The 17758-nt window shown below is 39.9% G+C and overlaps 1 protein-coding gene across 1 annotated transcript in view; it reads left to right on the top strand.

The window, feature by feature from the left end:
• Positions 1-2564: 2564 nt before the first annotated feature.
• SLC26A8 (solute carrier family 26 member 8) overlaps positions 2565-17758 on the top strand; it is a 73635-nt gene continuing 58441 nt past the window's right edge. Inside the window, exons 1-2 of the mRNA XM_068960857.1 lie at positions 2565-2746; positions 8733-8872. Coding sequence (XP_068816958.1) covers positions 2565-2746; positions 8733-8872 — 322 coding nt within the window. The remainder of the gene's footprint in view (positions 2747-8732; positions 8873-17758) is intronic.

Below are 17758 nucleotides of genomic sequence, written 5' to 3'. Positions count from 1 at the left end.
AGTATTGTCAATACCATCTTTCTAGATTCCATGTATTTGCATTAATATATATAGTATTTGTCTTTTTCTTTCTGACTTGCTTCACTCTGTATAATAGGCTCTAGGTTCATCCACCTCATTAGAACTGACTTGAATGTGTTCCTTTTTTATAGCTGAGTGATATTCCATTGTGTACCACAACTGCTTTATCCGCTTATCCATCGATGGGCCTCTAGGCTGCTTCCATGTCCTAGCTATTGTAAATAGTGTTGGCAGGAGGATTCTTTACCACTGGACCACCAGGGAAGTCCCAGGATGGCAGTTTTTATAATCTCAATATAATAAACAGGTTAATTAAGCTCTTTTAGTTGCCAGGAACAGATAGATTCTAGTCATGGAAGTTTATTGTAAGATTACATAGGAAAAGTAAGGAAGGATGGGTCAGTATTCCTATGGGTCGGGTAAAGAGGAAAATGTTACTTATGTTTTAGTGTGTAGTTCTGTTTTTTTCTGGAAGACACAGAGTACTGATTCTCTCAAGTAATACATTGTAAAGCAGCTCTTCCGTCCTCTTCTGTATTCCCTAACTATACTCTCACTTCTTTGATCATTGGTTCATAGTGTTACACAGTACATGCCTGCTACCCTATGTTTTGAGAGTAAAAATACATTATATAACTATGGCTGAGTTACCTAACATTTCTAAAACCTCAGTTTTATCACCTGTATTCTTGGGCTTCCCTGGTGGCTCAGCTGGTAAAGAATCCACCTGCAATGCGAGAGACCTGAGTTCAATCCCTGGGTTGGGAAGAGCCCCTGGAGAAGGGAACGGCTACCCACTCCAGTATTCTGGCCTGGAGAATTCCAGGGACTGTATAGTCCATGGGGTCACAACGAGTCAGACACAACTGAGTGACTTTCACTTTTACTTTCAAAAGTAGTATTAGGATTGTTGTGGGAATTAAAAGAAATAACTCATGAAAAAATCAAGTGCAATGCTTGGTATATAGTAAGTGCTCTATGAATGTTGTATGTGATGTTGATGATAAATAAAGATCCACTTTTTTACATTTATGTGGAAGAATATTAGCTATGTGCCCTTTTTATTATTCAAAAACACAGACGATCAAGAATAGTTGCACTTTCTCCAAGAGATGGGACTATATCCATCCTCATTAACTCTTTCTTCTCATTCTTTTTAAAAGAGCAAGATGATAGTACATATTTTTAAAGTTTGATATAACCCTTAGGAGGCTTCTCTGGTGGCTCAGATGGTAAAGCGTCTGCCTGCAATGAGGGAGACCTGGGTTTGATCCCTGGGTCAAGAAGATCTCCTGGAGAAGGAAATGGCTACCCACTCCAGTGCTCTTGCCTGGACAATCCCATGGACAGAGGAGCCAGGTAGGCTACAACCCATGGGGTCGCAGAGAGTTGGACACAACTGAGCGACTTCACTCTTTCACTTTTCATGACCCTTAGAGATCATACAGTCAAACCATGTCATTTTATGGACAGGGAAACTGAAACTCAGTTTCTAAGAAGCTTGCCCCCAGTCATACAGCTAGTTGTTTTAAAAAAAAGAAAAAGCCAGAGCTAGAACTCCAGAATCCTGATATTCTGCGCCATGCTTTTTCTGCTACGTTATAATGCCACTAACTAGATACTCGACCATCATTCAGAAAATATTTGTTGAGGGCCTACTAAATGTCACACGGTATTTGGGGCCCTGGAACAAAGTCCTGCCTCTTGAAATTATATTTTAGTGTGGGAAACAGACAATGAACAAACAGACAAATACTGAGTCAGGCGCTATTAAGTTTTGTGAGGAAAAGGAAAAGATAAAGGGATAATGATGGATGCTATTTTAGATTAAAAAAAAAAGGAGTTAGAAAACCCCATGCTGATCCCTTAACCTTTAGCATTTTCAGTGAAAATTAGTGGTTATACTTATGCCTCTTAATCTTTTCTTTGCAACAGAACAACATATGAAGAAAACTAGGCTTTTCTAGCCAGACATTTGGGTTCTAGTCCTGACTAAATATTCAACAGCCAAAGCTGTTTAAACTTTCACGCTTTGGTTTCTCCATTTGGAAAATGAGAATATACACCTGGCTTTTTAAAAAATTTATTTATTTTAATTGGAGGCTAATTACCTTACAATATTGTAGTGGTTTTTGCCATACATTGTACACCTGGCTTTTTTTATAGGGTTGTTTTAGGTGTAAGATTATACACTAAATGAGAAAGTTTTCTAAAACTGATGCATTATGTAGGTATGCTTAGTTGCTCAGTCGTGTCTGACTCTTTGTGACCCCATGGACTATAGCCCGCCAGGCTTCTCTGTCCATGAGATTTTCCAGGCAAGAATACTGGAGTGGGTTGCCATTTCCTCCTCCAGGGCATCTTCCCAAGTCAGGGATGGAACTTGCATCTCCTGTGTCTCCTGCGTTGCCTGTGGATTCTTTCCCACGTTTTGTAGATATGCTACCATTATACGGAAACTTTATCTCCATAAAAATGTGTCAAGGATCTAGGTTTTTTTTAAAATGTCATTTGTTCAATTTCTTTCCACTCTTCCAGGAACAATGCAACCAGACAGGAGCTTCCAGAGTTTTGCCTCTAGGTACAGGCAAAGTTCTTTCACATATGATGTGAAGCGAGGCGTGTACAATGAGGAAAACTTTCAACAGGAACACAGAAAGAAGACTGCTTCCTCTGGGAACGCGGACATCGACATCAGCACCGTCAGTCACCACGTGGAGTGCAGGTGCGTGTGTGCAGCCATTCAGCCGCAGCCAAGCTGGCAGCCCCAAAACTACTTGCTGCCTTTGGTGCCTACTTCTGTTTTCCTCTTCTGAATTCCTGTCATCAGAACCCCTAGCTTATTGCATAATTTCTCTTCAGTTGTTTTTTGTGTTTTGTTTGTGTGTGTGTGTGTGTGTGTGTGTGTGTGTGTGGTTTGTCCTCTATCACCTTCTTTTTAAATTTTTTTTAAAATTTTTTATTTATGGCTGTGCCGGGTATTTGTAGTGCACAAGGGCTTTCTCTAATTGCAGCCAGTGGGGACTACTCTCTAGTTGGGTTGCGTGGGCTTCTCACTGCGGTGGCTTCTCTTGGTGTGGAGCACAGGCCCTATGGTTCTTGGGCTCAGTAGCTGCAGTGCATGGATTTAGCTGCTCCGAGGCATGTGGAATCCTCCCCCACCAGGAATCAATGCCATGTCCCAGCATTGGCAGGCAGATTCTTCCCACCAGAGAAGTCTCTGTATCACTTTCTTGATTGAAAACTTGGCATAAAGACCTTAGTTGTCCCCCGCAACATCCAGGGATGATATTAATAAATACATTGTTTGATTAACCACCGTTGCCAGTCTCCTAACAATAACAACAGAAAGCAGCCATGGTGGGCTAATTAATGGTACCAGAACAACTATGTAAGTGCTATAGTTCAGGGGCTTGTAACCTGTTTTTGTGTTTGAACCTTTTAGCTATCTATCAGACCTAATGAACCTCTTTTCAGAATAATTTTTTTAACATTTTTTATTGTGGTAAAATATATACAACATAAAATTGGTCATTTTAACCATTTTAACATGTACAAATCAGCAGTATTAATGACATTCATGATGTTGTGCAACCATTACCGCTATTTCCAAAACTTTTTCATCACTACAAACAGACATTTTGTACCCATTAGGCAATAACTCCCCATGTCCCCACCTCCAGTCTCTGCTAACCTCTCTTCTACTTTCTGTCTCTCTGAATTGCCTATTATAGATATTTCATTTAAGTGGAGTCATACAATCTTTGTCTTTCACGTCTGGTTTATTTCACTTAGCATGATGTTGTAGCATGGATCAGTACTTCATTTTATGGCTGATGATACTCCATTGTAAGTATAGACCTTGTTTTGTTTATCCATTCATCTGTTAATGGACACTTGGATTGTTTCCACTTTTGGGCTATCGTGAATAATCCCACCATGAGTATTAGGCATAGGAGTATCTGTTTGAGTCTCTGCTTGTAATTTTTCTAGGTATACACCTAAGAGGGGAATTGTTGGATCAAATGGTAATTTTATGTTTAATTTTTTGAGAAAATTTTTTTCACAGTTGCTATATCACATTAGCATTAGCAAGTATTCCAATTTCTTCAGATACCCTCCAATAATTGTTATTTTCCTTTTAAAAAAATTATTGTTATAGCCATACTGCTGCTGCTAAGTCACTTCAGTCATGTCCGACTCTGTGCGACCCCACAGACGGCAGCCCACCAGGCTCCCCCATCCCTGGGATTCTCCAGGCAAGAACACTGGAGTGGGTTGCCATTTCCTTCTCCAATGCATGAAAGTGAAAAGTGAAAATGAAGTTGCTCAGTCGTGTCCAACTCCTGTCGACCCCATGGACTGCAGCCTACCAGGCTCCTCCGCCCATGGGATTTTCCAGGCAAGAGTACTGGAGTGGGGTGCCATTGCCTTCTCCTATAGCCATACTAGTAGGTGTAAAATGGTATCACATTGTAGGATGTGGTTTTTTTTTCATTTCCCTAATAACTAAATATGATGAGCCTCTTTTCATGTGCTTATTGGTCTCTTGTATATCTTCTTTGGAGAAATGCCGATTCCTTTACCCGTTTAAAAATGAGATTTTTTTCCCCCTTTTTGTTGTTGAATTGTAGGAGTTCTTTATTTATTCTGGATATTAAACCCTTATCAGATATGTGATTTGCAAATATTTCCTCCCCTTCTGTGGGTTGCCTGTTGATAGTGTCTTCTGGTGTACAACAGTTTTAATTTTAATGAAATTAGATTTAATCTATTTTTTTCTTTTCTTGCTTGTGACTTTGGTGTCTTATTTAAGAAACTATTGTGAAATCCAAGATAATGAAGATTTTCCCCTATGTTTTCTTCTAAGAGTTTTGCAGTTTTAGTTCTTAAATTTAGATCTTTGATGCTTTCCGAGTAAACTTTGTATATGATAGAAAGTAAGAGTCTGACTTCATTTTCCTCCAAGTGGCTGTCTCATTTTCCCAGCACTATATGTTGATGAGTCCATTCTTTCCCCATTAAATGCTCTTGGCCAGAATATTTAAAAATGCATAAAATACATAGCATTATGAAGGAAACCAGTTATATTGAAGTATAGTTATCAGTATATTAAAAAAATACAAAAATCATGATATTTAATAATTGTGGGTCTAATAAGTGTAATTTCTAAGTAATGGTGAGTATAAATTATATCTTAAGATATCTGCAGCAGTTTTACTGTAATGTGAAAATATTTGTGATTCTGTTGGTGACAAAAGCAAAGCTCTGCTGATAACAACTGTACTTTGTTGTCAACATACATAACTGAAGGAAATACTGCATTTCAGTTAGGAGGTTAGTGAAAATAAAGATATCATTTTTCCTAAAGTCACATACCCACCGAATTTCCTCTAGAGACCCCTTGGTCATCTACAGACATCAGGTTAAAAACCCCTTGTGACCTGCATCACTGTATTAACCCTAACTACTCAGACTGTCCTCAGCCACACTGCACACTTGTTAGCCCCGTCATCCCTTGGGTTCATCAAGGGTTGGTTGATGGTTTCTCTTGGTTTCATCCACAGTTGGCATGTGTCGGGTGACAAGAGAGGAAGGCCTCCATGCAGCCCTATTGCAGACCTTCGTCCCTCTGAGCCGCTTCCTTTACCCATATCCTGCCTTTTGCAAGTTGTGGTCTTGGATGTCCCTTCCCTGTCCTGTATCACAGCTCTCATTTTTTCTGCTCCAGGATGGGTCAGAGGTCATACGACAAAGAGAGCACTTGGGGGCCGCATTGGCTTTGCTCTGTGAAAGCATAGTCTTTTCCTAATTTATACCTCATCATAAACAGGCACTACCAAAGAAGTTTCAGCCTTATTCTCCTCCAGCTGCCCTATCCTGAGACATTTAAATCTGACCTGCACTGCCTCCCATGGGCTTTTATAACAGTTCTTATTCTTTACTTCTAAAGCACACAGTTATGTCTATTTCTGAATTTTAACCTGAAAGGTAGCCCAGCGCTGTGGCTAAGAGCAAGGGTCTGAAGCCAGATTGCCTGGTTTTGAATCCCAGTCCTGCTGCTTCCCAACTGTGTGACCTTAAGTAAGCTATCCAACCCAACTGAGCCTCAGTATTCTCATCTGTAAAATGGGGATGATAATAGCACCTACCTTACAAGGTGATTGTGAGGATTAGAGAGTATTTGTAAAGCAGCTAGCAAATAGTAAAAAAAAAAAAAAATTATAATCTTTAACTTCATCTCTTCCTTTCTTCAAGAAACTTCATCTCTCCCTTCATTTTTTCCCTTTTGGTTAGCAACTGAAATACTCTTTTTCTTGTAGAGTGCTCCCTTGTGCTTTCACATCAACTCTCACATCCCTCACTTTTAAGATGCCTTAGCTAAGACCTAGATTTGTGTTGAAGTGCTTATACTCTTCCTCCACCAACTTCAATTTCTATTCCTCCAGTTCCTTCCTTGATTCCCATCCATCTTAGGTCCTCATTATTCCACGTCCATTTTATTTTTCTGGCATGCTAAAGAGTTCTGATGACTCTCCCTAGGATGGCGGGTCTTCAGTCAAGTGGCACATGGAAAGGAAGGAATGCTGGACAAGATACGAAACAAATTGTCCCAGTGCCGTGGTCTGCTCCCCCTGCCACCCACAGAGAGGGCCATAATCGGAGAGAGCACACTCTCTACACCTGCCTAACACCCAGGGGTTCTCATAAGAATCACAACACGGGATTCTTTCCAGGGGCTTTTTCCAGGTGGCGCAGTGGTAAAGAATCTGCCTGCCAGTGCAGGAGGTGCAAGAGACACAGGTTTGACCCCTGGGTCAGGAAGATCCCCTGTAGTAGGAAATGGCAACCCACTCCAGTATTCTTGCCTGGAGAACCCCATAGACAGAGCAGCCTGGCGGGCTACAGTCCATGGGGTCACAAAGAGTTGGACGCAACAGCACCTACTAATGCACATTCTCTGAAAACCTATGGTCTTGCATTTGACCACTGTCAATAGGAACTGTAGTGGTAGCAGAGTGGATAGAACACTGATCTAAAAATCAGGAGATCTGGTTTCTAGCCCCAGTTCTGCCCACACTTATTACTGTGACCTTGGCAAAGACATTTACACTTATTTGACCTTAACTTCCTTATGGGACAGTAATGCTTGTCGTTGTGAGAGACAAGCATGTTGAAATTTCTTCTTTTCTGAGCACACATTTTAGCCTTGCATACACTAAAGTTACGTTTGTTGCTATGATCAAATCCCAGTTATTCAGCTATAGCTCATACATGAAAAGTCTCCATACTCTTTGTTTTCAGCCCATCCTGAGATATAAATAGCAAAAAGCAATTTAAAACTATATTAGTTTTACTGATGGATTGACTGATTAACTGATTGATTGATTTACAGTGATTCTGCTGTTTTGGATGATCTAAAGGTTAAAATAGGTTTTCTTAATCTCAGGATCGTTGACATTTTGCACCATAAAATCATTTCTTATGGAGGGCTGTCCTGTACACTGTGGGATGTTTGATCCCTGGCCTCTATCCACTAGATGCCAGTTGTGATCATCAAAAATGTCTCCAGACATTACCAGGTGTCCCTTGGGAAACAAAATGCCCTCTAGTTGTTATCCACTGAGCTAAAAGATAATAAGGCCTTATTGTGTTGCCTTTTCTTTCTATGGCTAATGCCATAAGCACAAGACTCTATATTATATATTTTCCATAAATTTCTACCTGAAAGTGAAAGTGATAGTTGCTCAGTCATGTCTGACTCTTTGCGACCTTGTGGACCGTAGCCTGACAGGCTCCTCTGTCCATGGAATTCTCCAGGTAAGAATACTGGAGTGGGTTGCTATTCCCTTCTCTGGGGGATCTTTCCAACCCAGGGATCAAACCTGAGTCTCTTGCACCTGCATTACTGGCAGATTCTCTATTACAGGTCAAAGTCCTATCGATTTAATGCTTGGTAAAAGTTTTAGTATACAGGAATGATATGAATGTGTTAATTCCCTGCCACCCACCAGGATCACATCTCAGAAAACTGTCCTTACCAAGAGAAAGCCATAAAAGTCAATTTTTCTACTGGTAAATTTTGGTAGCTTGACTTTTCTTCAAACATTCTTTAAGCTGCACACCTGATTTGCATACTGGACTTACAAGGCTTTCGTTGTTGTTTAGTCGCTAAATCATGTCTGACTCTTTTGTGACCCAGTGGACTGTTGCCCCCCAGGTTCCTCTGTCCATGGGATTTCCCAGGGAAGGATACTGGAGTAGGTTGCCATTTTCTTCTCCAGGGGATCTTCCTGACCCAGAAATCGAACCCATGTTTCCTGCATTGGCAGGCAGATTCTTTACTACTGTGCCACCAGGGAAGCCCCTAGAAGCCTTAGTTCTTATCATGTACGGCACTGATCCTCAACTGGAGGTGATACTGTCCCCCAGGGAATATTTGGCAGTGCCTGGAGACATTTTTGGTTATTAAGACTAGGGGAGGGGATGCTGGTGGCATCTAATGGATGGATACAGACCAGAGATGCTGCCAGACATCCTACAGTGCACAGGACAGCCTCACAACAAAGACTTAGCCAGTCCAGTATGTCCAAATGTCAGCAGTATTGACCAAAAACTCTGTTGTGTGGGAAGAAGAAAGTATTTGGTGTGGCTTTTCTCGGCCCTATGGACTTTTTCTTCGGAGAACTTAAGTCTGTTCTTTCTCGCAGATGCTCATGGTACAAGTTCCAAAGATGCCTGCTTACCGTGTTTCCCTTCCTAGAGTGGATGTGTTTCTATCGATTCAAGGATTGGCTTCTTGGAGACTTACTTGCTGGTATAAGTGTTGGCCTTGTGCAAATTCCCCAAGGTAAGAAAGATACAAGGGCTTTTCACCTACAGACAGTATATCACTTATCCAGAGTAAACAAGTTACTTGTGCTAGATAAATAGGAAAAAAAAAAAAAAAGTGATTTCCATTCACATCATTACCAGTTGTTTCCTTACCTGCCAAATTTCTAACTCTTCAAGGGTGGTTCTAAATGTCTCAGTTTAGTTTAGAACCCTGAATTCTTGTAATGCCTGCTCACAGTCATTTTTTCCTTAACTAGTCATTTCATACTCACAGGACTCCAATAGATAGATCTCACTGGGTGTTGATTTTACTTAGAAAGGTGAAGAATAAGAAACCCAGCATGCTAGCTTCTCTTTAGCAAGTCACACACAGCAGTCCAGGGGCCACTCTTTGATCTTACAAGTGGCAGTTCAGATATAAGACAAGATCACTTAGATAGGCAGGGGAGCTATCTGGGCTTTAGAAGTCCTGTTTCCCAAGTAGGAACCACCATCTCTTCTAATTCCCATAGCTGATGCCTCCAGGGGTCCCATAGTGACATGTCCAGTTGCAACTGTCATTGTACTCTGAGAAGCTCAAAGTTAGGGCTTCCCACCAGATACTAACCTTTCATTCACCCTTGGTCCAGCTAGAATATACTAATTAGGTCCTTTTTACCATGACTAGTATTGCTTGGTGACACAGCTGACATTCCACCATTATCAGGTTTCCAAAGAAACAGCTAGAAAGCTAACCCAAGATCAGCTTTATCAGCGAAAGGATTTAGTGTTAACGCTTTACTCAGTGAATGCTAAGTTGCATGTCCAGCTCTTTGGAAACCTATGGATTGTAGCCCATCAGGCTCCTCTGTCCAATCCAACTCTGACAAAAGGGCTGTTAGTGGGGAAAAGGGATCCCTTTAAAATAATTATCTTACAGTAAAATTTACTTATTTCTTATAGTTCTATGAATTAAAACACAGGTATAAATTTGTATAACCACTGCCACAACCAGGCTACATAGCAGTTCCATCAGCCCCCAAGCTCTCTTGTGCCCTCACTTCTTAGTCACATTGTCTGCTAACCTCTGACCCGTGGCAACCACTGATCTCGTCTCCATCACCATAGCTCTGTCTTTTTCAAAATGTCATATACATGGACTCACATAATATATAACTTCTGAAGGATGACATCTTTAATTCAGCATTATAAAATCAATGCAAAAAATAAAATAAAAAAAAAATAAAATCAATGCAAACTGCTATATGCATCAATAGTTTATTCCTTTTTGTTGAAGAGCAATATTCCATTATATGACTATATCACAGTTTGTTTATCCATTCATTTATTGATGGACATTTTGTTTCCAGTTTGGGTCCATTACAGAGTTGCTGTGAACACTCATGTACAGGTTTTTGTGTGAACATAATTGTCATTTCTCCAAGGTAAATACCCCAGGAGTGATATTATTGGTTATATGGGAAGTATATGTTTAACTTTACAAGAAACTGCCAAACTGTTTATGCAGAGTGGCTGAACCTACCATTTTATATTCCCACCAGCAATATATGAGAATTCTAGTTCCTCCACACCCTTGTTAGCGCTTGATATTGTCACTATCTTTAAATTAAACTTTCTGTTTTGAGGTAACTATAGATTCATATTAATTTGTTAAAAAAAAAAACAGAGAGATCCCTTGCACCTTTTTTTATTTAAAGGTTTTTTTAGGGACTTCCCTGGTGGTTCAGTGGTTAAGAATCTACCTTGCAATGCAGGGATTATGGGTTCAATCCCTGATCAGGGAACTAGGATCCCATATGCCATGGAGTGACTAAGCCCACACGCTCCAACTACTGAGCCGGCACAATACAACTAAGGCCCAATGCAGCCAATTTTTTTTTTTAAAGAGTAAAGATTTTTAAACTAATTAATTATTTTTGGCTGTGCTGGGTCTTTGTTGCTGTGCATGGACTTTCCTTAGTTACAGTGAGTGGGGCCTGCTCTCTAGTTGCAGTGGGCGGGCTCCTCATAGCAGTGACTTCTCTTGTTGCAAAGCACAGGCTGTGCGATGCGTGGGCTTCAGTAGTTGTGGCGCATGGGCTTAGTTGCCCACAGCATGAGAATCTTCCCAGACCAGGGATCAAACCCAGGTCCCCTGCAACGGCAGGTAGCTACTTATCCACTGTACCACCAGGAGAGTCCTTCATTTTGGTTGTAATTTGCGTTTCTCTAATGGCTAATGAACTTGAACATCTTTTCATGTTCTTATTTGCTGTCCTCAGATCCCCTTTGCCAAGGTGCCTGTTCAAGTTTTTTGCTCATCTTTTAATTGGATTTTTTTTCTTATTGTTAGTTTTTGAGAATTCTTTTTATATTCTGAGAATAAGTCCTTTGTTAGATATATGATTTTCAAATATTTTCTCTCAGCCTGTAGCTTATCTTTTCATTCTCTTGACAATATATTTGACAGAGCAAAGGCTTTTAATTTTGATGACGTTCATTTTTCTTTCTGTTTATGAATTGTTTTTCCTGTCATATACAAAAACTCTTCACTTAATCACATTAGGTCACAAAGATTTTCTTCTATGTTTTCTTCTCAAAATCTTATATTTTACGGTTTACTTTTAGAACTGATCTGTTTTGAGTTAATCATTATGTAAGATGTGAAGTTTAGATCAAGATTTTTGTTAAGATGTGAAGTTTTTAGTTTAGATCAAGATTTTATGTAAGATGTGAAGTTTAGATCAAGATTTTTATTTTTTGTTGCATCTTCAAAAACTACTGTCGACTGAATTGTTTTTGCACTTTTGTCAAAGATCAGATAGCCATATTTTTGTGGATCTATTTCTTTTTTTATGTATAATGGATATTATAGTACATTCCTCTAAGGAAGATTTCTTTGATATAGTCAGTTACTAAACATTACTTGTTTACTCATCTGTTTGGGGCTGCACTGGGCCTTCCTCACTGTGCGTGGGCTTTCTCTAGTTGTGGTGAGTGGGGGCTGCTCTCTACTTGCACTGCTCAAGCTTCCCTTGTTGTGGAGTATGAGGTCTGGGGTGCATGAACTTCAGTAGTTCTTTGGAGAAATGCCTATTTAGGTCTTCTGCCCATTTTTTAAGTGGGTTGTTTGTTTTGATGCTGTTCAGCATCACGAGCTATTTGTAAATTTTGGAGACTATGGATTACATTAATTTCCATGTGGCAGGGACTTCACTGGTAGTCCAGTGGCTAAGACCACCAGTTCAGGGAGCCCAGGTTTGATCCCTGGTCAGAGCACTAGATTCCACATGTCACAGCTAAAGATCCCAGGTGTTGAAACTAAGACTCGGTGCAGCCAACTAACTAGGTTTTTTTTTTTTTTTAGTTTCCATATGGCAGATACAAACCAAAATGGCCCATTTGTATAAGTATATTCACTTCCAGAAAAGTATCAGAACATCTCTAGAGCATTCCTGTGGTTCTGGAATGAGAGACCTGAACTCTTGTAGCTTGACCTGTAAATCTACTACTGAACCCCACTTATCAAAGATCCTTCACTTATGGTCAAGGTTTGAGGACATTTCTCTGCTAAATTTCCAAGTCATCAGTATAATTTTGTACCAAAACAAGAGTAACATTAGGGTGTATAACTATACCTAACATCTAGTACAGTATTTGGCACATAATTGGTACTCAAGGTATTTGTTGAATAATGATTCCATAACTGTATGAATGAGTAAATCCAAGCAACTCTTGCTGACTAAGGGACTGTATGTTATTTTAAGTAGTATGAATAATGAAATAATTTGTAGTGTAAACAATTTGAAAGTTTTACCTGCATTTAAATAAGTAGGACTAGACAATAATTTTCTTCAAACGAAACAAAAGTACTGCACAGTGGGACTTCCCTGGCCATCCAGTGGTTAAGACTTCACCTTGCAATGCAGAGAGTGTGAGTTCAATCCCTGGTTGGGGAGCTAAGATCCCCATACCTTACCACCAAAAAAATCTAAACATGAAACAGAAGCAATATTGGAACAAATTCCGTCAAGATTTTTAAAAACCTTTAAAAATACTGCACAGTGAAAACCTTATTTGAAACATGCTAGCTCTTCCTTACAGTAGAACCCAATTTATCCATGTAAAAGAAAATAGGCAATCACCATTAGTAAAAGACTACAGTAATACTGTTGGAGACAAGATCCGCAGGAGAGGTTAAAGTCAGTGGGTAAAAGCTGGCAAACTGTGTAACAGAACTTGAAAAGTGAAAGGGTCAGTCACTCGGTTGTGTCAGACTCTGTGTGACACCATGGACTGTAGCCCTCCAGGCTTCTCTGTCCATGGGATTCTCCAGGCAGAATACCAGAGTGGTTGCCATTTCTTTCTCCAGGGGATTTTCCCGACCCAGGGATCAAATGCAGGTCTCCCGCATTGCAGGCAGCTTCTTTACCATCTGAGCCACCAGGGAAACCAGGACTTGTATAGTTCCAAATATCCTCCTCAAGATAGTTATTATCTCCTCCACTACTTTACAATAGAGAACCTGGGAGCAGCCACCTTCACCCAGTGATCAGTACTGTCATCACCAATAGTAAGACATCTGGAGATCATGAAGTCTGTGATATAATGCACTAGGAAGGACATAATGTCATTTATGTAGTATTCGCTGACGAAGCATTTAGCCTTGGTGTGATCATGAGGAGCCTGTGCTGTGCTTAGTCTCTCAGTCATGCCCGACTCTTTGGGACCCCATGGACTGTAGCCCACCAGGCTCCTCTGTTCATAGCGATTCTCTAGAAAAGAATCCTGGAGAGGGTTGCCATGGCCTCCTCCAGGAGATCTTCCCAACCCAGGGACCAAACCCAGGTCTCCAACATTTCAGGCAGATTCTTTATCAGCCTAGCTACCAGGGAAGCTCAACCCCAAACTGAAGGGCATTTAGCAAAGTAGCTCAATACTCTCCCAAAGTGACAAAATCAAAAAAGACAAGTAACAACTGAGGAACTAATAACAGATATTAGCATTAAGGAGAAATAACAGCTAAACGAAATAGGGAACTCTGGATGGAATTATGAAACAGAAAAGGGAAATTAGGGGGAAAGCTGCTGAAATTGAAGTAAAGTATTTGTTAATAGTTATTTTCTAATGTTTATTTCCTGATACAAACAATTATACTATGATTATGTACAGTATTCACATTAAAGGGATCTAGCACAGAGTGGGAAATGACTGAGGCAACTTAGCAGCAGTAGCAGCAGCAGCAGCAGCAGGTAAGGCATATATTGTTGTTCAGTTGCTCAGTCGTGTCTGACTCTTTGCAACCCCATGGACTGCAGCACACCAGTCCTTCACCATCTCCCAGAGTTCTCTCAAACTCATGTCCACTGAGTCGATGATGCCATCCAACCATCTTATCCTTTGTTGCCCCCTTCTTCTCTTGCCCTCAATCTTTCCCAGCATCAGGGTCTTTTCCAATGAGTTGGCTCTTTGCATCAGGTGGTCAAAGTATTGGAACTTCAGCTTCAGCATCAGTCTTTCCAGTGAATATTCAGGATTGATTTCCTTTAGAGTTGACTGGTTTGATCTCCTCGCTGTCCAAAGGACTCTCAAGAGTCTTCTCCAACACCACAGTCCCAAAGCATCAATTCTTCGGCGCTCAGCTTTCTTTATGGTCCAGCTCTCACATCCATACATGACTACTGGAAAAATCATAGCTTTGACTAGACGGACCTTTGTCAGCAAAATGATGTCTCTGCTTTTTAATACACTCTCTGCTGCTAAGTCACTTCAGTCGTGTCCGACTCTGTGTGACCCCATAGATGGCAGCCCACCAGGCTCCCCCGTCCCTGGGATTCTCCTGGCAAGAACACTGGAGTGGGTTGCTATTTCCTTCTCCAATGCATGAAAGTGAAAAGTGAAAGTGAAGTCACTCAGTCGTGTCCAACCCTCAGCGACCCCATGGACTGCAGCCTTCCAGGCTCCTCCGTCCATGCGATTTTCCAGGCAAGAGTACTGGAGTGGGGGGCCACTGCCTTCTCCGATACACTCTCTAGGTTTGTCATAGCTTTTCTTCCAAGGAGCAAGTGTTTTTTAATTTCATGGCTGCAGTCACCATCTGCAGTGATTTTGGAGCCCAAGAAAATAAAATCTGTCACTGTTTCCACTTTCTCCTCATCTGTTTGCCATGAAGTGTTGGGACCAAATGCTATGATCTTCATTTTATGAATGTTGAGTACTAAGCCAGCTTTTTCACTCTCGTCTTTTACCTTCATCAAGAGGCTCTTTAATTCCTCTTCGCTTTCTGCCATTAAAGTGATGTCACCTGCATATCTGAGGTTGTTAATATTTTTCCCAGCAATCTTGATTCCAGCTTGTGAGTCATCTAGCCCAGCATTTCACATGATAACCATATACAGTCTTGACGTACTCCTTCCCCATTATATGGAAATACGCTATTATCTTTTCTATAAGTGTAAACTTAGTTCAAAATTTTAAAAATTTTTAAGGTTTTGGAAAGTTTAGAGATTTGGTTTCCCTCTATTTCTCCACAGTCTAACCTTAACTAAGACTTAGACAATTTAGTTCTTGGGCTGTTGCCAAGAAATTCTCTTACCTTCCCTGTATTGGTGAGTTATTGGAAACCCTACATTTCAAAAGACTCAGTCTTCACACCACATGTTGGTTGTAAAGAGTAAGTAGGGTGGGCTCCCTGTGGTCCTGTGGTTGAGAGTCTTCCTGCAAAGCAGGGGACAGGGGGTTCAGTCCCTGGTCCTGGAAGATCCCATGTGCCACGGGGCAGCTAAGCCTGTGTGCCACAACTACTGAAGCCCGTGGACCTAGAGCCCGGACTCCACAACTGGAGAAGCCACCACAGTGAGGAGCCCACACACCAACTAGAGAAAGCCCATGGGCAGCATGAAGACCCAGTGCAGCCACAGATAAAATTAAATTTGAAAAAAATTGCCTTAAAAAGAGTAAACAGGGCTTTTCAACATTATACTGAATTCAGAGGCAGTGTATTCAAGCAAGATAAAGGGTAAAAAATTACATAGCAATTACAAACAAATAAAACTTCATCATTCATAGATGATTTTTTTAATGTAGAGAATTCAAAAGAATCTACAGATAAATTGATATAATTAATAAGATGTTGTCAAGGTTGCTGGGTATAAGATGTGTAAATAAAAATCAATTTTATTCTTTCATACCTGCAAGAAATGAAATGTGGAAAAAAATTTAAATATGATTCACCAAAGCATAGTGAATATGAAGTAAGTCGCAATGAAACTAAGAAATGATGTGCAAGACCTCTACAGAGAAATTATTAATGTATAACTTTACTGAGAAATATTAATAAAAGCCTAAATTAATTGAAAGGTAACATTTTCTAAGAACATGTAAGTTCTCTTAAAGTATGCCGTAGGAGGATTTGCATCTCCAGCTATCAAGAATGTTTAAGATGATGTCCATCAAAGGTAGAATGAATAAATAAGCATTCATATATACATATGTTGGAATCCACAGAAGAAGGAACAGGAGCTCTCTCAAGCAACTCATGACAACCTGGAAGATGCTTCTATACATAATAATGAGAAAAAGAAGCAGAAATAAAAATTATATGCATTATAATTCCACTAATATAAACTTCAGTAGTGGGACAAACTAAACTATATTGTTTAGGGATTTGTACAGTAGTGGTAAAACTATAAAGAAAAGCAAAGAAGTTATTATCACAAAAGTCAAAATAATGAATACTTCTATGGGGAGGGATGGGGTTGTAATGAAAGATCTGAGTAGGTGATAACATCAGTGTTTGTTTTATAGACATTTATTAAACTCAGCATCTATTTTAATGTACTTTCTATGTATATATTTCACAATAAAATGGGGATTATTAAATTTATTGCAAAATATTACTAATTACTAAAAAAAGTAATTAAACACTGTGGTATTATAGAAATGGACAATTAGGGCAACGGAACAGAAGAGTCACACATGTATACATTGTGTGGTTTGTATCAGATGTGTCACTATAGAAACAGGCTTTTTTAAAATGATGTGAAACAAAATATTTCATATAAATTGAATATTTATATGAAACCAATTTTTTAGACCCATACCTCACCCATACACAAAACTCTGTTCCTGATAGATTAAAGACCCAAATATGAAAGACAAAACTATAAAGCCTTTTTTGAATAATAGAGGAGAATATCTTTATGGACTTGAGGTAGAAAATGTTTCTTAAACAAGGCACAAAAAGCATTAGCCTAAAAAGAAATAACTGCAAAGTTGAATTAAATAAGGCTTAAGAACTTCTGTTTATTCAGAGACATGATGAGGACTTCCTTGGTAGTCCAGTGGTTAAGAATCCACCTTCCAATGCAGGGGATGTGGGTTTGATCCCTGGTTGGGGAACTAAGATCCTATAAGCTGTGGGGCTGCAATGAAGACCCAGTGCAGCCAAAATTAAAAAAAAAAAGAATACACAATGAAGATTGAAAAGTAAACCATAGAATACCCAACAAAGGACTTAAATCTATAATATATATATATATATATATATATATATTAAATGCCCCATCAGTTATGCTTCAGGGTGTATCACCTTGAGGGAATTTATCCACTTATGCTCCTAGAGTCATGTGCAAGAAATACATAGAAGTCTTGTTCATAGAGGCCCCCAAACTGGGAACAAAACAGGAGACTATAAACCTGTAGACAAAGAGAATGGGGAAACAGCTGCCTGAATCCTGATGGCTATTTAGTTCTGCTTCCAGCCTCTGATGAGGTCCAACTGACCTTTGTCCTCTTTTAATGTATTTCCTATTTTGGAAATTCCCTGGTGGTCCAGTGGTTAGGACTCAGTGTTTTCAATGCCATGAGCCTCGGGTCCAGCTCAGGTCAGAGAACTAAGATCCAGCAAACTGTGCCGTTCAGC

This window comes from Capricornis sumatraensis, chromosome 22, assembly GCF_032405125.1.
Source record: "Capricornis sumatraensis isolate serow.1 chromosome 22, serow.2, whole genome shotgun sequence".
Classification (NCBI taxonomy): Eukaryota; Metazoa; Chordata; class Mammalia; order Artiodactyla; family Bovidae; genus Capricornis; species Capricornis sumatraensis.
Note: the sequence above shows the minus strand (reverse complement) of the source record. Positions and strands in the feature narration are given on the sequence as shown.